Raw genomic sequence first — 23,626 nt, 5'->3', positions numbered from 1 at the left:
TATCGAATGAGGAAGCCAGGGACGAAAATGATTAGGGGGTCACTTCCTGTGTAAGTTTACCTTACGTTTATGAGAGGGTACGAGAAGTGATTCCCAAAAAACGGGCGGAAACCCCCTCTAGATCACAAAAGTTTCCCCTAAGAGGTTAGATTTAAATTTTAATTCCAGTTTGGTTTTTACTTTCAAGTTGGTTAGCCTTTGATGGAATTGATTTATTGATTTGTGTGATTCGAATGTTTACTTTTGTAATACTTGTTTGGAATATTCATTTGATAATTTATCAAACAAGCTGGTAATGTATTATATTTTTTTTTCGAAACTGAAAGAATTACTTTTCACATTCATAATAATCTGTGTCGGGGGTTTTTGAAAAAAGGTGTTGGTGCGGATTCCGTTCCGCTGATTGGGTACGCTGTTTATGATCTAATATATCATACAAAACTATATACAGTGTTCTCTGGCCAATCAACCAGTTTCTTCACCTAATCTTTTATTGGTGGATTTATATAAGAAAAAAAGAAAAGAACCCGAATTGAAACCGAAACCAAATGTATTAATTGGTAGCACGATGTTACCAAGATTTTTCAATATTTGTCTGTAATTCATACTATTCTAACGAAATTTATAAATAATCTGTACATCTTCAAATTTTACCACAGGGAACCAAGCCCGTTTTGACATTAATTTCTCTGTAACCATTTTTAAATTAACAATGTAACCATTTATGGTTACATTGAGATTAATGTCAGAATGGGCTTATATATATAATTAGACTGTGAATTTTACCAAAAAGTTTGTTTTGGGGGAATTGTATCATATCAAAACTAAATTTAGTTTACTTTTGTCAGAAGTACATATATGTATATGAGATAAATAAAACGTGATTGAAAATACAAAATTACGGTATAAATAATGTGACTGTATCACAAAATAAAAATGTAATTCTTTTAGAAATAGTCGTGCAATTGCTTAATATTTCACTAACTTTGAAGACGATCAAAATTCACAAATTTTGCATTTTTAATTTACAAAACTTTTTATTATTATTTTTATACACAAATTTATGTTTATAGCTTAAGACATTTTGCAAATAACAACAAAATGTCTGCACCAGAGTAACTGTTTATGCCTTTGGTAATTCAATACGCGTGATATAATGTCCGTAAGCCATAATTGAATTTTACATGACTGTTAAGTAATTATTAGGAAATCAATGAAAAACTTACTTTCATGTTCGATAAACAGGCCGAAAATATCAAAAAAGAGTAAGGTGGTGGACACGCTTTGGCGGATCCAAATCAGGGGTCTTTTGCTACAAAATATATACTTGCAATGAAATAATATTGAATGATTACGTAAAGAGTGAGAATATATTAACTGGGAACTTATTTAGAGGATGCATAAAAGTTAAGATTTGACAAATATTGAATAAATAAAAAAAAAGCCACGATTTTATTTTTGATGGATAGATCTTTCCAGAACAGAGTAATCAAGAACGCAGGTTGACTAATTAAGGGGAGCAGTTAATGGGAACAGACAACATTGAAAATATTTGAAAACAAATACACATAATTTCTTTAGAGGTATAAAATTGTATTTTTTAAAAGATGAGTTCACAAAATTATATAATATTTGATCTTTTTACAATGACAGCATGGACCTCAAAAACGGAATTTTTTTGGTAGAAACTAATAAAATTACTTTTTTGGATTTACTTCAAGCAGGTAGAATCAGGGAGCCTCAACTCTTTTCTTTAATAGCAGTAAACATTTTTCTTAAATTTACAAAAAGAAAATTGATTGAACATGAAGTTGCTCCACATTTTGGGGCATATAAAGAAAACGTTCCTCCTACTCATGGATTAGGATTTTCAGAATTTTTTGCGAATTTCCTTTTTTTTTTCTTGTCCAATTTTTTGGATGAGTCCCCCCCCCCCCCCTCCCTTCCCCCTTTCAAAATCATATTATTTGGCTGCACTTATCTACTGTGATGGCCGGGATCTACAATAAGATGTTGACGTTATGCACTACGATTAATGACACGCGTGTTTGATGTGCACGTGCACATCCTCAACATGCATCTGTGCAATTTAATACCTTAGAAATTCTTTTAAAGAATATAACCTCTTTTATTTTTTTGATTGTAATTTCCTTTATTCTTTTTCTTGAAAACATATTATTACAAGTATATTGTGTATTTCATGCATTTTGAGATCCGTGCAACTTGAATGATTCGATCTGAAATCAACATTCCTGGTATATTTAGTATACTACAGCAGCAGTTGAGGAGGAAACAAAACAAATACAAATTTTCCGGGGATGGGGGTCCTAGGTATAAGTAGGAAGTTTTACTATGTAAATTTAAGAAATTTGAATTTTCCAAAGTATCCGCGCATGAACTAATTTATGTCAACTTTAATCCAGGTGAGCTAATTGGCAAAGTTTGGTAAAAGTTGCATCTGAAACCTAAAGAAACACGTGGACTTGGTGATGAATTGCAAATAATTGAAACACTATAAGCACAAGAACTTGCTATCAATGATTTTGTTAATAAGTTGATACATAGTTTCAAATGTAATATTGTAATAATAAACCCTATTATATAGTACCAGAAGCCATCTACATATTAAATACGCCATGCGTCTGCTTTGCTAAGGTCAATCTGTACCTGATGAACGTTGAGCGGACTTCTGGGGGAATTTTTTAGCATAAGAGGTATGGCGCATTTAGATAAGACAAAAAAACTTGGCGCGTTTTACAATTTTAATCTGATTAAAATCCAATCCTCTTTGCTCCCGTTTTTATGATATGTTGCTATGAGGGCATCTAAGATCTGATTTTCATCAGATTGCGCTTTTTAAAAACTTATAGAAATGTAATTTGAATTGTCCAATTATGGGGGGGGGGGTATTTCGACCGTTGAAAAAACGAAAGTTTATATTAAACGCTTATAAAAAACATTTTTATGTATGTGTGTTGTACAAATTATTAACTATACGTCCAGCCTATGGGGGTTCAAGAAATTCGAAGTCATAGACAATATTCAAAACCGTTCTTTAATGATACCCGTACTCAAAAACCCAAAATTGAGCGGATTTCTGGGGGGATTTTTCAGGCAAAGAGGTATGGCGTATTTAGTTTTCGATAAAGCAAAATGGGGGTTCAAGAAATTCCAAGCTAAATCCAGGGATCAAGATGCTGGAATCAAAGTTCGGTGCTTGAACATAATTCAGTTCTGGAACAGAGTATTTCATTTGACTCTGAACGTCACTTTTGTACCAAACTTGTATTCAACATTGATAATAACAAGTACCACTTTTTGCTTGATAATCATAAATACCTTTGTGCTCAAACTACGTTCATCCACTTATATGAAAAATGTCAAGATTATCTATTTTGAAACGCCTCTCTACCGCTTCAGGTTTCAATACACATCCAAAAATAGAAAGTCTACGAGGTTTTTTTTATTGCATCAGCCATTAATAAGCCCGGATGATAACGTTGAAAAATTGCGCAAGGTATTCCGAGTACTTCCGAAGGGAGAAAAGATGTAAACATTTCCCATTATAAACTCCTGTGAACTTTTATGAGTGAAAAATGAAAATTGTTCAATGAAGATATCTTGAATATATTCCCTTTTATCGATTTTAACTGTATTTCTTTCACATGTACAGGTATATGTATTTTTATTTAAAATTATCAAAAAGTGATGGAAGCAATAACTTAGGACATACTATATTGTATTGAATTACCAAAGTTACGTACTTATAAAATAAATAGTACAATGTTAACATGAGTTTCATTTAGTTATTTATAATCTGCACTTGCACAATTAAGATGAGGTGTATGACCAGTGTGGGTAGATTCCAGTAGAAACTGGAAGATATATCAAGTTTCACACAATTTTTTCAATGGTTGGTAATCTTGGTATTGTACATTTTGTAACTCTCTGGTTGTCCATTCAATTTTTTTTCCAGACCAGTGAGCTACAGATCTGCAGCTAAAAGATTGTATGATTTTTTCAATTATCAATTTATCCATGCCAAGCATTAAAATATTTATACAATTAATTGCAAACTCATTAAGATGCTCAAACATGTGTAATTAATTATGTTGTTTTAATTAAAAGTTGTATCATATTTATTATTATTAAATGCTCCACGCCATGTATCAAAATATTTATACAATTCATATATACTAAGATGCTCGGATATCGGGTGGAATAACACATCATCACAAAATGGCTGACCTCTGATCAAAACGACATTTCGTTTTATTGAAAGGATTATCGATATAATTATGTAACTTACTTCAAAGTCGAGTGGATAAAGTGTCGGGTTACGGATCCGTACATCCGGAGTTCGAATCCCGCAGGGGCTTTTGTTGCAACTTGCTGAACTGAATGTTTTAGATATTCAGTTTTTATCCCCAAACTGCAACTTTTTTGCTTATTTGGCATACGTTGAGTTATTTATCATTATTTATTTCATAATCAAAAAATTTACTGTTGAGTGACTTTTAAGGTGTGTTATTCCACCTTAACATACTGTGTATATTTACATATAAAAAAAAATGAGTAAATGAACAACTTAAAACCGGAATGAATTATGTTCTACAGGCGTTATAGTATTATATATTATACAAAGGGTTCGAACACAAATTCTTGCAACTTACTAGGTTCTCACCGTAATACAAGTAATTTGCAATTGTCACAAAACATGATATATACATATAATATCGAAAAAAAAATGGTAAAGAACAAAATAGTATACTTAATATATATAAACCTGCGAGAATTGTTTATAAATTTCTGCACAGCAGTGAAAATTCTAAGACATTAGTTTTATAATCTAGGTTGTCATTACCCCACAGTAAAGTATGGGACAATTTTTTTTTAAATTTGTTACTTTAAAAAAAAAGTATATACATATGTATAGTATATATGCCTGTCGAAATGTTTATTAGCGTTTTGCATTTTTTTTTTGTCCACTTCGATGAATTATATTTTCCATAAGTATCGGAATATCAATTCACAATATACAAGGCATTGAGACTGTCAAGATGATTTCTCGCATTTAAGACAATCCAAGCACAGACACCTGGCGTTAGTTTCTTTTTCTGATTTTCATTACCCTACCCCTGACCCTATACCTAATAATACACAAGGGTGTATTATTTAATAGGTATAGGGTATTTATTTTCATTTTGAGAAAATTGTTTAACGTCAGGTGCCTGTGTATTACTAATATTAGGTATAGGGTATTTATTTTAATTATGAGAAAAAACTCGTAACGCCAGGTGCCTGTGAAACAAAAGGCAGAGATAACATTACCTGTGTTTGACCTATCTTTAGAAAGAGGTTTTTCCCTTTTAAACACGCGATAATGCGGTGCTATATATATTCATTTCCTTACTTATGAAATCGCTGATTACGCCTTAATCTCGATCGATTTCTCCACAACAAGGCAAATGAAGGAGGGGGAGGAGGAGGAAGTTTATACAATTATACAATTTTTCCCAGGAGTGATATCGAACCTTGAACTGACCAATAAATCATCCCTGACACACACTCAGACCATTCCCAATGTTTTTCACTGATTTCAAAGGTCTCGAAATAAATACACATGTATGCACCTTCTTATGTTGTACTTGACCTTATTTTGCCACATCAAAGCGAACATACCTTCTAATTTAAGTAAGTAATATGATTATTTGAATACAACACAAATACAAAGTGCACAATATTTCAAGCACCTTTTTTTTGGGGGGGGGGGGGGGGTTGGTTGGTGGTTGACCTACCAATGCACTCGCAGTGTTGACATAAGCAGATTACACAATCTGCTGAATTTGCTTTTTAAAAATGCGATCTGCTATCTTTTACACAAATAGAGTTTTCGAATTTAACTTCATTTCCAGGAAAACGACGCCAATAATCCTGCATACAAACTCTGTATACTGAAGACTTTGACCGGACTGACAATTGGTTATGCAAAAGGTATTTAATAAAAAAACAAAAAAAACAAAAAAACAACAATGCATACGCCTTCAATAAAAATGACAGGATAGTGTTTATAATATTTTCATTTTATTTCTGGGGGAAAAAGAGAAGTAAACCCCATATACATGTATTTTGACATTTATAATGCAAGCTATACATACAATTTTCCTATGGGTTGTAAATAAATTTGTATTTCATACTGTGTTACTGTATCTGGTCGTAAATTCTCTGACAACACATAAAAAAAATATAGTTCTAAATTTGAATGAATTTATATTTTAATATGAGTTTCAGAAAAATTAATATATCCTTAAAATTCATACTCAAAAGACAAATACTGTTGTGTGGAACAGTTCATTGTTGGTCTCCTTATTAAAATCATAAGAGCATGCATTATTGTCAAAGATGCAGAATAAAACAAACAAAAAATTTCATTTTTCCACTTGTTTTGAAGAATTTTGGTAAGGTATAAACCTAAACACATATTAAGCAAGTTCTTATGACAAAAAAGTTACATATAACATAATACACAAACATATATAAAAAAAAGAAAAGAAATGTTGCAAGAAACAGAACATCAGCATCACAAGTTCAAGCATACCTCTACAGAGTAAATTAGAATATGCTTAATACTACATTTATAATAAAACATGTTTTGTGCGTTGGTAAGTAATGTCGAATGTTAACAAGGGTAGGCTAGTCAAGGACATAACAAAAAGCTTTACATATGACATATTTTCACATATACTTGTTTGTAAAAGGAACATACTTCTACAAAATGCATGACAATTCAATGAAATGTTTCAATTCTCCATGTCTCTGAGCACTTCTATCCTGAAGGTCAGCAGCTACCTGTATAAAACCTGTGCACCAGGGTGGCTGGGTTTTATCAGTCGTGTACTGTATTACACACTCTGTTAGACTCTTGGGGAAGGTGACTCAGCATGTTCAGTCCTTAGCATCACCTATTCCATCCGCATTGATGGCAAACATGGCCTCTGCCTCGGGCAGACATGGGGAGTCGTAAATCTTGCATATCCTGGTCTCTCCGCGCCCTTTTCTCAGATATAACCTACCAAGAAAAAATTCGATGTCTTTATCATTAATTTCTTTTTAAATTTTTTTTCATTTATGACTCAAGAACAATTGACAAATTTCAAATAGGTCCAACAACCCCCCCCCCTCCCCTATTTTCAAAAAGAGCAATCACATAACCTATTCTATATTTGTTTTAATGATTAACAGTCATCAATATCTTATAATTAATTCATTTTATGAAATTGACAAATAAGCAGGCAGACTTTTGTTTATACAAGGCACAGTTGTTTGTTCAATAATAAGTTATGACAAGGTCTTCAAAAGCTTGCTAATAATTCATTTGACAAAATGATTAAATAGGCATTTTTACAATGCCTAGTTTATACAAATATAGAAGCTCTACATCCAACTTACCTCGTTGTTGATGCATGTGCAATGATATTTCCCCCAATTGGTTTTTTAGGATCAGCAGTAAACATGGCTGCTCCATCAACCTGGGCCACAACCTGATTGGTTATCACCACGGCAACTCCATACTGAAATGTACATGTACCTTATATCAATAAAGTTGAAAAAGTACTAGTAATTAAATTAACAACTTGTGTAGAATATGTTAGGTTTGTGATTTAAAAAATAAAATAATAGATATCACAAAGGGCCCATGGGCCACATCGCTCACCTGGGGTAGTAGTAGTAGTAGTAGTTGTAGTTCTTGAAAAGAAGATTTTTAAACATTTTCCCTATATATTTCTATGTAAAACTTATAACCCCTCTTGGGGCCCCAAGTATTAGTTTCAACAATTTAGAATCTACATTGAGGATGCTTGCATAGTAACATTACAAATTGTAGAATTGTAGCTCTTTAAAAGATGATTTTTAAACATTTTCCCTTTATATTTTTATCTTAGATTTTGAAACCCTCTTGGGGCCTCAGTATTAATCAGGATGCATGCATAGTAATATTACAAATTTTAACCTATTTTAACTGTTTCTCAATGATCTCCCTTTGTAAAAGGGCTGTGCCCTTTATTTTCACAATTTGGAATTCCCTTTCCATAAGGATGCTTTGTACCAAGTTTAGCTAAAATTAGACCCAGTGGTTTTAGAGAAGAAGTCAAAAATGTTTACAGAAGGACAGACAGACGGATGAAGGACAAAGTGATCAGAAAAGCTCACTTTAACCCTTGGTTCAGGTGAGCTAAAAATGATTTGCTTTGACAACTAACAATTAATTTAGTAGCTGCAATTCTGTAGCTCTTGATCTAAAAAACCTAAAAGCTAGAGTTCCAAATGTGTTAAAAAGTTTATAAAGAGCAAAAATTTGCACTAGTTTTGGACTGATTAATCTTATTTCCTAACACATTTTGTACAAACAAAATTGATTTCAAAAATTTCTCATACATTTTACTACAGATATCATTACTTTCCTTGCCATTGCTATTCTTTAAAACACAAACACCAGCCCCCTTAAGTGTTATGGTGCAGTTTGTTTACATGTTAAAATAGCAACTCTCAATTTGAACATTAATTTTACATACATGTACTTAACTCTCTGCATGTTTGAGAGAAAGTCTGAGGTATGAAAACTGACTGCATTGGTAGTGAATTGCATGAAGAATATACTGTACTAATTTTTTAACAAAATTTGTGTGGAAGTCCAATTTTTTGTGCCCCTTTACTTGCAACTTTTTTTAACAAGTACGGAATTGTAGCTCCCAGCTCGTCCATCTAAATTTTTTCAGACCAGAAGCTACAAACCTGCAGCTATAAATTTTGCTAGTTAGACTGGGTTCTAGTGATGTATCCTAATTAGCAAAAATTCTTGAAATCCTTCATGAGAAAGTGTCAAGAGCATGTAGAAGTGACCCTTTTAACATAAAGATTTCCTTTTATTGAAAAATCCTTTTTAAGTGGTCTTATTGCATAATTAGCCTTAAAATAAAATGGGGGACAGAGAACAGAAATAAGTCATTTGAAAATTTGACTTTATATCCTTACCTCATCGGCCAGTCTAAGAAGCATTCTGAGGAAGCGGGCCAGGTGCATTTGTCTGGCAGACAGCTCCCCTCTTCCTGAGTAGTCGGTCCTGTACAGGGCTGTGGCACTGTCCACAATCAGCAGTGCGTACCTACACACAAAACAAACAACAATGCATTCTCTGTGGGGAAGGAATATATTTAGAACTGTTATACTGCATGTGCATTACATGTATAATTTATAGAAACGATGACTTTTAATTAAAAAAAAGCTTCTATTCCTTTCATGATGTGTATCTCAAATGCAACAGAATAACTCAACAAGGCAATATTTAGTTAATCCCGTTTTGTATAAAGTGCTATCATGATGTATGAAAATTTTTAACATGGATTAAAATATCAAGAATCATGCACTTTTAAAATAAAAAATTAAAATTTATTTTTTTTAAATTTAAAATAATTTATTAGATTTACAATACTTGAGTATGTAGGTTGCTTGCAAATGTGATCAAACAGCCTTTTTAAATGCCAGCAATATTTTATAATCTAAATTACGGTAGTAATGTGTATTGCCTCTTTACTAAGCTTTACTTAGGTTTTGATCCCCCGTTTAACAAACCTGCCTTTAATAAATCAGTATGTGTATATGTGTAAACTCTCTAATACAGATTTCATTTAAATCAAATTACACCTGCACAATTTCATAGGTCTTTTAAAGTTAATTCTTTTGAAACCACTTTTCCTTATGACTTTTTAAATTCCCTTGAACTTTTTTTGAATGGTTGTGATGGTACCCAAAAACGAACATTAACTTTAATCTTATAAAACATAACCCAATTTAGAACTATTTAGAGCTCATACATGTTTGCCATAGATCTGAGACAAATATTAATGCAAAGAAAGAAGACAGTCTGTACCGTACCTTGATTCTGCCATCATGGCAGCTGCCTGAATCAAAAGTTGGGACTGATGGTCACTGTTGTATGCTCTAGCGTAGGCCACATTGTCTAGTACATCGCTGCCTGAAAGTCCATATCTACAAAGAGAGGCTTAAATGTCATTCCCTTGTTTTATACAATCAAGTAATCGATATTAAATAAGAAAAAGTTGAATTTTGGTATTTAACTTGAACACTGATATATCTCAAATACAGTGGATATGACTGATTTGTACGTCCCAACCACTGATACTTTAAGTATTATACCGTTGATATTACGAATATTTAGATATTTCAAAGTTTTTAACCAGTCCTATCTAGCTTGATATAACGAGGTTTAACTGTATTTTTAAACTTAACACACATTTTGGGCAAATCTACACTTCAAACCTTGTGGTAATCTCAAGGTATGTCACTTTTGTCGCTGACTGACACAATAATAAGTAAAAAAAAGTTTGTTGTCCTACACATGTACAACATGTTCTTACTTCGACAGTGAAATGAAAAATTAATACAATTGTTAAAAAAGAATTCAGTAACCTTTCTGCTACTGCTAGCAGGCGTTCTGGTCGAAATGTTCCCTCAGTATCAATGTACATGGCTTTTCCTTCTCCGCCACCCATGTCAATTGGTAACTGCAGTAGGGGAAAATTATTACTACAACTACCATGTCAATTTCTACCTCAAATAGAAAATAACTTGTATTTATTTATGTATGAATGTATACATTTTCTTTCATGACTGCTACATCAACATTTAACTCATTAATTAGGAATTAATCCAACACATCAAACAATAATTTTAACAATTCTTTAAATCATTTCCCTTCAGATTTTTTTCAAGAATAAATGTTGAAAGATATTTAAAATATTACAAATATCTATTGTACTTAATTTTTATTTCAACAAGCAGGTAACTTCAAAATGGAGAGTTGTTCAAACCTGACATGTGACGGCAAGAGTGTGACAAAGCTGAGTCTTTCCTGTTCGGAATTCACCAAAGATCTCTGTAATGGAGCCTGTCTCTATGCCACCTGTGATGATAAAAACAAAAGTCAAACTACATACATCAGTAGACATGAAATCACTATTTTATCTTAATTCATCCTTTGTTTAAAAAAGTTGGTTTTGATCTGATAATTTTTGGCCTATTCTTTATTTTTTTTATTTATCAAATTTGACAAATTCTATGCACAGATGCATGTATATTAAGAAATTCCTGAAAAATGTTTCTGATGAAAGAATGTAAAAAATTACTTACAATTTCTAGAACACAAAAAAATAATGCATATTGCTTTTGAAAGACGAAAATCTTGATATCTTATCAAAAGTAAAATTTCAACAAATTTAATACAAGTTTTGTTTCTGTATCCCCAGTATCAGCTTTTTGTCTCAAATCCAAAAATTTTTTTTTAAAGAAAACAAACTGCAAATTTAAATGACTATTATAAAATCATGTGGAAGTGCAACAAAACATGCACCTATGATTCTGCTTCAACTGTTGGCATTTAATAAAGAGTGCTTTGGGATCAACTTTAAAACACCCAAGTCTCTTACATCAAACTAAATTTGCTGCAGTGTGTTTTACTCATGTATTTGATTTTTCAATAGATTCATTGATATCACAAAAAGATGTAATACAGACCTTGAAGAAGTTTGTCTAGTTCCTTTGATCCTGAAGTAACTTGAATTATTTCTGATCGTTTTTGGTGGAACTCGGTGGCCGTTGTGAAACCCATGGGTACCAGTTTGGCAGCTTCAGCCTACGAAACCATGAATGAATTAGCCAAGCACCATTTAACCACAGGAATTTATCAACTCCTATAATTTATCATCATATTAATGCACAATAATATCTGATATCTCAAGCAATTATTTACCAATAACTTTGAAAACAAATTATGTTTGCAATAAAAAACATTGCTTTCACTAAGTGATTCGAAGTGCCAATATTTTCCTTCAATCTTGCCAACAAGCTTTTGTATGCAAGCACAACACAAGTCATTTACACCAGGGTTGTCTCTAAGACTCGGGGGTTGGGAATTCCCCCTCCTAAAGTGACATAATTACCCGGCTATTTTTGCATTTCAAACACTATAAGCTAGACCCCTGGACCCCAATCTACTTTTTTATTTCTTCCTTCTACTTCAGTTTTTTCAACTCAATTCAATGGTTTATTGACATCACCATCTTGGCATACAGTGAAAATGAAATCAAATGACAGACAAAAGAAAATTATAACATAAAGGCTACAGCCTGCAAGACAGTTTTATACAATACTTCATAGTCCCTGGAACTGTTTTCTCTGCATAAAACATTTATCCAAGTAGATACTTCAGTTTTTAGAGACAACCCTGCTACACATATTTAATGATGCTATTGCAATATTCACTCTGCAACAAAATTGTGCGCTTTCAAACAAACAAATCTTACTGTAATATTTGGATATATCTTACTAGAATCTTATCTGCTTTTGCTTCACTTATGCCTTTTATCGCCAGCAAACTCTTTTTTGGTGCATACGCAACAGCTTCTACTGTAAAATACCCTGCTTCTTCCATTTTCTTCACATCAGCAGCACTTATACCATTCGCCTGCACAAACATAACATCATCACATTTACAAATGAAAGAATTTCATTTCAAAGAGACTGAAATCACATTTTATTAGTGCATGGTAAATGCTGCTTGACAGCTTTACACAAAACAAAATATATATAAAGTTATCAGTCAGACAGTTATTGTGTCAGACAGCAGATGTTTTTACCTCAAGCCGATTGAGTGGCATGGGACCAAAAGTCTCATCCTCAACTTCAACCTCCTGCTGTTGTTGTCTTGCTTGCATTGCCATCTTGTTATCGTAACCAGTACACCTGCTTTAACCTGCTGCAGATATTTTAAATAGAATACAGGGTTTAAACTTACTGCACTATTACTTAAAAACAATAATTCAAATAGTATTTCAGAAAGAATACATAGTTTAAGCTTATTTATTATAATATTACATGTATTAGAAAATTAATCAAAAATCTTCAAAACTCATTGGAGTTAATAAGAGAGTAAGAGGGAAATATTCAAGTTTTAAACATCATTTCAGGGCTGAGGTAGCTACTGATTAACCCAAATATATCAAAATTCAAAAAGCTATAATTAGTATCAAAATAAAAACAGTAAATATCAATTTTATACGCTACTAGGATTTAGGATACGTATTCAAACTCATCAATCTTCCTTGTGAATGAACATTTCATTACTGTAGACCTCCATGCATTATATTTATACAGCTGTTATAGGGCCTATGATATCATGTAGGATACTAGATAGAATGTTCTATCATTAACATGATAGATTTCCTATGGACCTGGATTAACGATTGTGACCTGAGCATAGACTGTCCAGTAAGATCATTCTTCTCTATGCGAAATTTTAAATTTAAATATATAAAGTCATGTTTGGCAATGAGATTAATCAGTCCAAAACTGTTGAAATTTTTGGTGTGCCGTAATTTGTAGTGGTAGGCACTGTAGCTTCTAGATTGTCAATCCAAATTGTTTCAGACCAGGAGCTAAAGACCTGCAGCTTTTTCAGCAGAGTGGAACTTGCAATTTAAGCCCTTGCCCAAAAGTTTTTGTGGATATAGGAGTTTTTGCAAGTGCATGCAAGCACCAGCTCTGCTGAACATGCCTCAGGACTTGATGTTAGCAATTTCCAGAACTTTTATGATTACCATGGATTTAAAAGAGTACATTATTAGGCCCATTTTGGTTCAAATGGAGATGAAATAAAGCTGTTCACAATATCATAATGTGTCGAATGTCTTTTTTTACGACTTTATCCACGGGCCCTGGAAGTTATTGTAAATATATTGCATGTGCATGTATAACAGCTGTATAAAAAAGTACATTTTTATACATGCACATGCAATATATTTACAATAACTTCCAGGGCCCGTGACTTTATCCTATAGTGTGGTGTACTATATTACACTTGTGACTACGCCCAGCTTCTATATCGTTACACGTCATGTTATGAAAACATTACAAAAATGCTTTCTTCATCAAAATGAAAGACGCATTTTCCGAAAAAAGACGATATTTACGTCAATACATGCGATATGTGCAGCCATTATCATTCATATATCAACAATTTTGCTTTTGTCAACATATTTTGATATATTTAGAGAATAACTCAATAAGTTCCTTTTTTCTTACCAAATCTGACAAAATCTATCTTCAGGCGTCGCGCCAAATGTAAACGCAATTTCCGGTTGCATTTAGCACCGGTATCGATAGAAATTAGATTTCCGGAAAGGAATGAAGAATTTATATTCTAATTTTTTTTTTCTTCTACATGTTTATTGTACATGTTGTACTTCTTTAAACTTGATAAATTACTTCATTAGTACATTAAGATACAAGTTGGAGTATGGTCAGTTTTGACAGTTTTTTGTTTTGCTTTATTGTACTGACTACAGTGGTAAAGTTTAAAGATCACAAATACCAAAACGTATGGTGAAACAGCTTAAATTTTGTAAATAAAGAGATCAAACAAAAGAAACACAGAGAAAAAAGTATTGACTTTTTTATTACGTGACAGTGTACAATTTACAAGGTGAGGTAGGTATCAACGATATAGCAAACACTTTCACAAACATTAGGAAACAAACAGTGTCTGTAATAATATATTATTAATTATCATAATAGCAATATCCAAGTTATCACATTAATCAAAATTAAACATGTCATATCTAGTTTTTAATCATAACATAAAAACACAACCAATTAACAAAAAAATACATCATATTTTAATAAGTAAATCTATAATGAAGGTAATCAGAATTTTACTTTACTGACATTTAATTTTTATAATTACAATATTTAGTAATTCACCTTTAAATTTCCTTTAAGGATTTTTTCCCTGGCAATTACTTTCTATAGATATATACTTATGGGCCTGGGCTGCGTTTTAAAAAAAGAAATTACGACTTACAACCACATTTATGAATGCTAATTAATTAAACAAAAACTATTAATTTTTTTATTCTAATGGCTGGAAAATATAAATATGGAATTGGAAAAAGTTGTAAATAAATGGTTTTACAGTATATAAATTTTGTTCATGAAAGACAGTACATGAAATTTTTTGTAGGTTCTTTTGTATGCAGTCCAGAGCCATTAGACTCAAAATATAGATTTGTCACAATTAAATTATACCGTAATATTCAGAATAGCCAGAAATAATTTACATATGATGTATAACCAATATGCATTTTATTAAAAACTCACACAATGTGCAAAATTAATGGCACTTCATACAATTGCACCAAATTATTCTCTTCTATAGTGAGAGGTCACTCTTAAATCTCTCCTATATCAAGGTACCTGGATCGTGCATACAGTAAAATTAACCCTAAACTTAACTGGGAATGTTGGGCCTTCCTTTCATCTCAGTTGTGATATTAGCAAAACTAAATGTTAATTGGCAAGGACTGCAATTTTTTTTTTAAATATCCTATTCAAAACAAATCCTATGAAATCTAAAATTCCATTCAAAAACACATCCTATAAAATCTACAACTCCTTTCAAAGCATCCTACATTTCAAAAACACAACATTGCATGTTAAAAAAAAATTTTCTCCACTTTTTGCAGATGATATACTACCTATCAGTTTTTACAAAAATATCTCAATTTTAAATACTTTATTTATATACCACATTATGAGATTACACCTCCTATTACAAATACTGATATTGAGAGTCTAATATATATTGGCACATCTTGTTTCTCAACTCCTTTTAATTACAAGTAAAGCACACCGATGGAAATACATGTACCGGTAAGTTATATAGCAGTTAACTGCATGTTACTTCATGTTTTTCTGGTGTCATTTTTAAAAGTTTTGAGAGACAAGGGAATGTTATTCATCAAATAATTTCCATGAGTATATCTTATATTGAGGCATTTTGATTCAGATTTCTTCTATGGATCACTCCACCAAATAAAAGTCACTGATGCGTTTGGCAAGTATGATGCAGGTCATCTGTGGCGAGATGAGATGTCGGTGGAGCATGCGGACCGTGGCTCCTCCACTCTGACCCCACGACTGGAGGACATATTCAGCCGGATTCTCCACCTTCCACCGCCGCCACTGCTGAATGGTCTCCAGGGGAATCCCCACTCTTTCTCCCAGCATCCTCCAGTCAGCACCTGTAATTATACAGTTAAACTGGATTAAAAGTACGGTAACTCATTTAAATATATTCTACACTGAACAACGGAACAGTTAAAGGGGGATAACTCAAATATTTGAAAATATTCCACACTATTAAAACTGAAAGAGAGCAATGCAAATATTTCACAGCTCACACCTGAGAAAGTATTTAATTGATTCAATATTTGTTCAGTTTCATTGAAAAGTCAGTTTAAAAGAAACCAGATGGCCATTACTTATGGAGTTGAAAACTTAATGTTACAAGTTAATACCAGTACATGTAGTAAAATGGTCTTACCGTTTCCTTTGTACATGCTAAGATTCTGGATGACATACTTCTTGAGATCTGGATGCATGTTCTTAATATGAGTGTCACCAGGTAGTTTCTTCATTGGCTACAAATTCCAAACATTAAAGAGATTCATTTCTCACACTCTTCACTCAGCCCATTACTTGGGTATCCAAATATACATATATACATTGAAATATTATAAATTCATTTACAAAATAAATTACTGGTAACTTTTTCCAAAAATTGTTTTTATAGATATATAGTTATCTCCCTTTACTGCCATAAATCACAGCTAAACTGAGGTTAAGGTTAAAGGTAGGGGAGACTTCACATAAAAAGAGAGGGCTACATTACTACAGCTAAGTATTGACGAGAAGGAAGCTTACCGGTGACAGACTGACGGGTTGGAACTCCTTGACTAGGGACTGTTTGGGTGTGTCTAGTGGGGGTACTGTGGTTGACACAGGGTGATCGGCCTCATTAGGGGGGACCGTCGTCACATCGTAGTTCTCGTCTTCTTCTTGTTCCAAACAGGAGAAAAGACGATTCCCCTCTGTAAATTTATGAATTCATCTTATTAATAAGTACTTTGCATGATACTAAACTCCTATTCATTTATTTATCTGTGTAAGTAAAAGGTATACTAGAAATCATTGAGCAGCTGTAAGAGTTTTATCGCCTAACTATATACAGCTGATTCCATTTAATATCAGGATGTTCTAGTTTTTCTCTGCAAAGCTTTTCCCATGCAAAATACACATGTATGTATCTAATATCTATGTATTATGTACCGGGTATTGATTATATATAATGAAAGCTCCCATTTCCCATGCTTACAGGTATTAGCTATTACATGTAATAACAGAAATGAAGTTCAATCTTAAAATGAAATAATATGCCATACCACAACCAAATTAATTTCTGCGTTACTCACTACTGTAACAATTGCTTTCCTGATGGATATATAAAAAAAAATCACCTCAAATATGACTAACGGATTTTAATAAAGGCTGTCTGAAATTGATTCTACATTTACTCCATCTCTGGGAAAGGAATTCATTTATTATATGTACCATAATAAAACCAACTAAATTTTCAAAAATGAAAACATGTACATTTATTTGTGACTTAATTAATTCATAAATTCTATACTGGATATTTAAGTTGCATATAGGTTAATTTATCAATATGATTTTCCCCGCAAAAAAGATAAGTTAGCATTTGAAATATTCTTTGAGGGTCCCAAATTATATATTCTTTACAGTAAACCACAAATGGGTATGTTAAACGTAGAATTGACTTTAAACAGCCTTAATATAAATGAATGTATATATAGCTATATATTGGTTTAATGCTTTAACTTACTGAGTTCATATAGCAAAAATCTAGCCTTTGTTTTAGCATCTACAAGCGTCTCACAAAACTCTATATCCTCTAAACCATTTTCTAGACTCAGTCTTAATTGTACCATCTTAGCAAGTTCCATATTTAGATGAGTAATCCTTGTTTCAAGTTCTTCCACCCGTAATTCAACGGGACCTTTCTTTTTACGTCTATCTCCATCTATAATGAAGTCCAAGATCTTATTCAAATTTTCCACTGACACATTAAATGGCATCTTAGAATTTTCTTCCTCCAACAACTTGTACCCTTTGCTCTGCCCATATTCCACAATTTTTTTGCCGAGATATTCCACTTTGTCTCTCAGTTGGCCATTTTCCTCTTTGTATGTCTGAATTGTTTTCTGTAATTTTTCATTTTGATTGGTTAAATCCTCCAATTTTTCCTTACTGATGAGCTGATCTTTTAAAGACGCAGAGATTTTGGCTGAATTTGATCTCGTTTCCTTCTTCATACTTGACTTCTTTTGTTTACTTGCCATGGATTACGAAAACTCTTGATATTTCCTCCAATTCAGGCCCCTCTACAAAGATAACAATACCGTCGGATCAGAGGAATCAAGATCAATAACAATATCCCAGCAATAAGTCGAAAACTATGAATAAAACACTTCAGGAAGTTTAAAGAGATGTGGATACACAAACTCACTACCAGCACAGATAATTGCTTTAAAACCTCCCATTTACTGGGGGTCTATGAAAAAGCAGAAAATCAAAATCAATAAACTTTTTTGAGATTTTTTTTCTCCTGTTCCACTGAGTAACCATGCGAATGTGTTTCCATTGGCAGCCCAGTGAATGAAACCTACATTGTGTAAATGCATACTTTAAACATTGGAAATACATGACAATCAAATGGAAATATTTGAACAGGGGACATTTAAATATCTCCTTTCTCTCTGCGCTTCTCTTGAGCCTTTAAAATGTTTGAATAATTGTTAGAAGTAGATTATTTTGATTCTTATGCAAATAGATTACTTAGAGTTTGTACATAAAGTCTTCCTGAAATTCAATGTGCAGAAACCTCATAGGAAGCTCTAGATATAAAAACTTTAATGTGTCTTTTTTTTAATCCTTCATTCAACACGTTCTTAATCAAACCAATTTATAAAATACATTGTGCTTCAGAGCTCCCTAACTTAATTGTGCAATAATATTCAGTGACACACCTTCTTTTATACTGGAGATTTTTAAATGGTGTGGATTTGCCAACATTGAATTTTTTAAAGGTTTTATTTTTTCAATTGATCTCTAAATCGAACATTAGGTACCTTTGACTGAGCACTGTAAATTGTTAATGCAATGTAGATTAATTTCCATAATTTAAGCACCAGGCACTTCTGGTTAACACTGAAAGAAAACTTGGGCTCAGAATCGCAGAGCTATAAATAATGTGTGATGTAAATCTCAGTTCATATAACGCTAATTAAAATATTATTTTAAATGATCATAATGTAGACTTACATCAACAATCTCCACCGAGATAACTCTATTTTGAATCCAACCAGGGCAACCTGTGAATGAAGAAAATAAATTTTAAATCAGGGAGTTAATATTTTAACCATGCAATGTCATTTATAAATTAGTAAAAGGATCAGCTCAAGGATTTTCTAAGCGACATGTGCATGTACAGTTCAATGGAAAGATCAAGATTTAAAATCTATTTTACCTTTCAGTAGACCCAGAGAGAACTACGAGCATTTCTGTGTTAAATGGTTACTGCCTTTGGTAGGTATAAGACCTGAAAAATGCAGGGTACTTAAAGACAAGCTGATAAAAGCTTAGAAACAGAGCTTAATGGTAGTTAAGGTTGAACTTATCATCAACACATGACTGCGATATTAAGTTTTGATCAAATAAATCTTTGTGAGACCTGCACACAAGAGTCATCTTGAAATCCACAAAATGAGCTGTTATCTCTAAGTGGATTTCTTCAAAACAAATTATCATTGTGTAATGTATGATAACAGTTTTAGAGCATATCCATCTATATTACATATTTATATCTACCGGGTAATTTAATTTAAAAATACTTCTATGGTGAATAATCTTAATTAACTATACATAATTATAGATTTACCAAAAGAAATGTGGATGAATCTCTAAAGTCTTAATTTACTATAGCTATTATATAGTTACATGTACTTTTATACATATAAGTACTATAATAATATATAGTTTTTAAAATGTATATGTACATGTATTAAAAATGTTTTGTGTTTCTTGTAAGTATTCGTGTAAATACTAATTAAATTACATGTATAAGAATATATATGGGGAGACTTTAAATTATTTCTGATGGATGATATATATATATATATATATATATATATATATATATATATATATATATATATATATATATATATATATATATATATATATATATATATATATATATATATATATATATATATATATATATATATATATATATATATATATATATATATAATTATTTCTGATGGATGATATATATATATATATATATATATATATATATATATATATATATATATATATATATATATATATATATATATATATATATATATATATATATATATATATATATAATTTTAATACATTGATAATGCCTGCTACAAATTGCATTATTATATATTTTGTTCAACATCCATTTGACCGTGCATGACATGCTCTTACTACTTGAAATAACTTAACTTCACTCTAAAAAAATCATTATTTTTCCATTGAGTGATGGGGCAGATGATAATTTTAATCAATTAATTCTACCAATACAATAACTATTTAATTTAAGTATCCATATATATATGGTACAAATTTAATATCAACAAAATGTTAATCTCTCTTTAAAATATCATTCAAACTGTACATCAAAGTAACGACGGAACAAAGAAAACAAAATGCATCTAAAAATTCCATGCATTAGCATTATAATATAAAATCAGATAATGATACAGGCGCAATAATTTATGAATTTTTTTAAATTTACGTGCATGATAGTTAATTTATGTTTTCTCCTGTCATCGTGAGTTAAAACAAGTAAACATTCATAAATAAAAACTATCTGAAAACCTATACCTAAATTAGCACGCTGCTCATGTGTTTTGTCCCTTTTAATCCTTCATATTTATCTAAATTGATTTCAAGTTCTAAGCACATGCACTTGTTGATAGGGAAGCGGCACATGCGCTTTGGCGCAAACTTGACACATCCGGAACGTCATTTCCGTAAACACTTTTAGCGGAAGACAGAAATGTCAAAAGAAGAAATTTTGTTAATCGATATCATTATCACGATGGTTCGCCTTAGACTTGGTATGCGAATGAAAAGGAAATCACACAGTTAAACACTATTTTTTAAACATTGTTTAAAAACTATGTGTTGACAATATACGTTTCAGAAGTTTAGTCACTGCCCATTTCACATTTTGACAGATCAGTATCATCAGAAAGTGTTGAGCTCCAGGGTATTACGGATCTACTGCGCTAAGATATGAAACTAAATAGCTTTACAAATATTTTTAACGGGATTTAATAACTTATGCAATGGAAAGGTGTGGAGCTGACAATTATTATGCTGGATGACAAGGTGTTCTATATTGCAAACAAGTGGCCTGGTTGATGATGAACAGAGGTCATTCCCATCAATTTATATATGCGACAAATAGTATTATTGTTGCGATCGTTTCTCAGAAAGAAACTTCTGATCAATAACCTTTTTCACACCAGGAATATGTAAGCAAATGTTGTGATGCTTTCTAACTTTGAGTACATTATTGATTTCACGTAACTGGATGTAGTTATATATAAATATGCATCCACTTGTGTGTATGCTTAGATTTCATGGATTTCTTTAAGAGTTATTTGTGGAAAATTTGCATGATCCAATATTGGTGTTCCGCCTTCTCTCTGTGCTAGGGAGCAAATTATATCGGAGCATAATGCAGAATGATTCATCTCGGGCTCCACTGGCATCCTTTGATACAGTTGACCTTGGAGAGGAAGAGCGGACTTCAAGAGGTGTTTTCCAGCCTGCAGCAGAAAAACCTAAAACAAACAGCAAGCATGGGATGGACAAATCCATCAAAAAGCACCAGACAGCCACGGAAGAAACTGTGTTTGATGAATGTGATTCTAAGTTGCGAAAGAAAATTGGAAGATTTTTAAGTGCCAAAACGTACAAAAAAATATCAGAGACTAAAGGGGAGGAGAAGTGTTATGAAGGTGAGAAAGATATTGCTTCGATTGATAATAGTGTAGATGAGGCTTCTCCCCCTGGAAACAGTTCAGATTCGGATTCTGATAGTTCTGATTCAGATAGTGGATATTTACGTTCAGGATATGTGAAGGTAGAAAACAGGCAGTCAGGGGATTCCAATTCGGGAATTCATGTTGAAACGTCCTACTTCAAGCATATTTCTGATTCCATTCACTCTAATGACAGTTCATGTGAGCCCACCCCTACATCCTCGCCAATTTTACCTAGAGTTTCTATTTCAACACTGCTGGGAGAACTGCAGAATGAGAAAATTCAATCCAAACGAAAAGCTTTAGAGAAAAAGATCCAGCGATTACAAGTGACCAACACACCTGTGGAGAGACCCAGAAGTACTACTCCAATAAATATTCATACATTTGATGAATATGTTAAAGAATTTGATTCCCCGGAAAAAAGGTCCTTATCAGAAAGTGGAGAAAAATTGCAGATAAAGCTCCCAGGAGAGGAATTTAGCCATAAGTATAAAAGTCCAAGGAGACATAAGTCTAGTCAAAAGGAGAACTTATGTGTGTTTAACTTTAATGAGGATCAGTTATTTTCTAGGACAAAGTCTGCTGTAGTGGTGCAGGATGATGGAGTAAGTCCTACCCCTTCCCCAAGGAGGGTACTTCTCCCTCCCTCCCTCACTCCTACAACAAGTCCGGTACTTACAAGAGGCTGTGTTCAGAAAGGTTCAGAACTAATAAGCAACTCTGCCATAATCAGTGAAAATAAATCTTCAGATTGGGTGGCGTTCGATCAAGCCAAAACCTCTTCTGAGACAAATGACACTTGGTTTAAGCAAGACTTAGTTAATGCTCAACTTGTTGGAGATCAGCCGGCAATTTCTAGCTCTGCCTCATTTAGTGCTTTATTTGGGGACAAACCTTGTAATAATGATGACGAGGACGTACTGACTGTGAATATTGAGGAAGTTGACGGCAGGAAAGTAGTTGATATTAGATGCCAGCAGCAGCAGCAGACAAATGAACAGCTAGACAATAAAGACAGCCAAGCCTTAACAAACCATAAATACCAAAGTTCCACTGAACCAAAGACCAATCTAGACAGCACAGATTCATCAGAAGCAAAAACTATACAGGTATACTGTTGACAATGTATGATAAAGTGCAGGGTGTAAGCTATGATCAAGATGTTCCTATACTATAGCTTTGTCTGAAATTTCAAACTGTCTAGATTCTTAATTATCACCTTTTCATTATAACTCGATTATCAATGCAGTTATTTTTATAGCATTCAATCAATAAAAGAGAGGGAGTAGATAAATAGAATTTTCAGCAATGGTCAAAAATTTTATTTCTCAAAAATATAACTAAAAATAATGTTGAGGAGAGTTCAACATATACCGGTGTGGAGGCTGGGATCCAATATATGGTATTCTTTAACTATAAATATAAGCTATCCAAATGTATAATCATAGAACATTTATAATTAGAACTTGCACTCTTTTACCATACCTGGGGCTCTGTGAATGTGAAAATTCAACCTAGGTGAAAAATTTGAATTGAAAATA

The 23,626-nt window shown here is 32.4% G+C and overlaps 3 protein-coding genes and 1 long non-coding RNA gene across 8 annotated transcripts; 2 read left to right on the top strand and 2 right to left on the bottom strand.

Moving 5' to 3' along the window:
* Positions 1–7: 7 nt before the first annotated feature.
* LOC128178169 (uncharacterized) lies at positions 8–6,975 on the top strand. The gene is made up of 3 exons (XR_008242905.1): positions 8–144; positions 5,916–5,994; positions 6,838–6,975. It is a non-coding gene; the product is annotated as an uncharacterized LOC128178169 (long non-coding RNA).
* Positions 6,029–14,208, bottom strand: LOC128178167 (DNA repair protein RAD51 homolog 1). Of its 2 annotated transcripts, XM_052845209.1 has the most exons (10): positions 14,158–14,208; positions 12,714–12,832; positions 12,404–12,541; positions 11,593–11,710; positions 10,890–10,981; positions 10,489–10,583; positions 9,934–10,047; positions 9,034–9,163; positions 7,450–7,571; positions 6,029–7,069 (listed from the first exon to the last, which is right to left on the bottom strand). In XM_052845209.1, the coding sequence occupies exons 2-10, from the start codon at positions 12,795–12,797 to the stop codon at positions 6,946–6,948; spliced, it is 1,017 nt and encodes a 338-aa protein (XP_052701169.1). In that variant the 5' UTR covers positions 12,798–12,832; positions 14,158–14,208; the 3' UTR covers positions 6,029–6,945. The 2 variants fall into 2 exon arrangements, with proteins under 2 accessions (XP_052701169.1, XP_052701170.1); XM_052845210.1 differs by lacking the exon at positions 14,158–14,208 and having other exon boundaries at positions 6,029–7,011; positions 7,497–7,571; positions 12,714–12,829.
* Positions 14,209–15,199: 991 nt separating this feature from the next.
* On the bottom strand, positions 15,200–21,029 carry LOC128178537 (uncharacterized). Of its 4 annotated transcripts, XM_052845760.1 has the most exons (7): positions 20,914–21,026; positions 19,520–19,591; positions 19,315–19,364; positions 17,816–18,374; positions 16,837–17,003; positions 16,457–16,553; positions 15,200–16,154 (listed from the first exon to the last, which is right to left on the bottom strand). In XM_052845760.1, the coding sequence occupies exons 4-7, from the start codon at positions 18,330–18,332 to the stop codon at positions 15,934–15,936; spliced, it is 1,002 nt and encodes a 333-aa protein (XP_052701720.1). In that variant the 5' UTR covers positions 18,333–18,374; positions 19,315–19,364; positions 19,520–19,591; positions 20,914–21,026; the 3' UTR covers positions 15,200–15,933. The 4 variants fall into 4 exon arrangements, with proteins under 4 accessions (XP_052701720.1, XP_052701721.1, XP_052701722.1 ...); XM_052845761.1 differs by lacking the exon at positions 19,520–19,591 and having other exon boundaries at positions 20,914–21,029; XM_052845762.1 differs by lacking the exons at positions 19,315–19,364; positions 19,520–19,591; positions 20,914–21,026 and adding an exon at positions 18,500–18,685.
* A 33-nt stretch (positions 21,030–21,062) lies between these two features.
* LOC128176838 (uncharacterized) lies at positions 21,063–23,206 on the top strand. The gene has a single exon (XM_052843386.1). The coding sequence runs from the start codon at positions 21,776–21,778 to the stop codon at positions 23,204–23,206; it is 1,431 nt and encodes a 476-aa protein (XP_052699346.1). The 5' UTR covers positions 21,063–21,775.
* Positions 23,207–23,626: the final 420 nt, after the last annotated feature.

This window comes from Crassostrea angulata, chromosome 3, assembly GCF_025612915.1.
Source record: "Crassostrea angulata isolate pt1a10 chromosome 3, ASM2561291v2, whole genome shotgun sequence".
NCBI lineage: Eukaryota > Metazoa > Mollusca > Bivalvia > Ostreida > Ostreidae > Magallana > Magallana angulata.
This window is presented reverse-complemented; position numbering and strand designations above follow the sequence as displayed.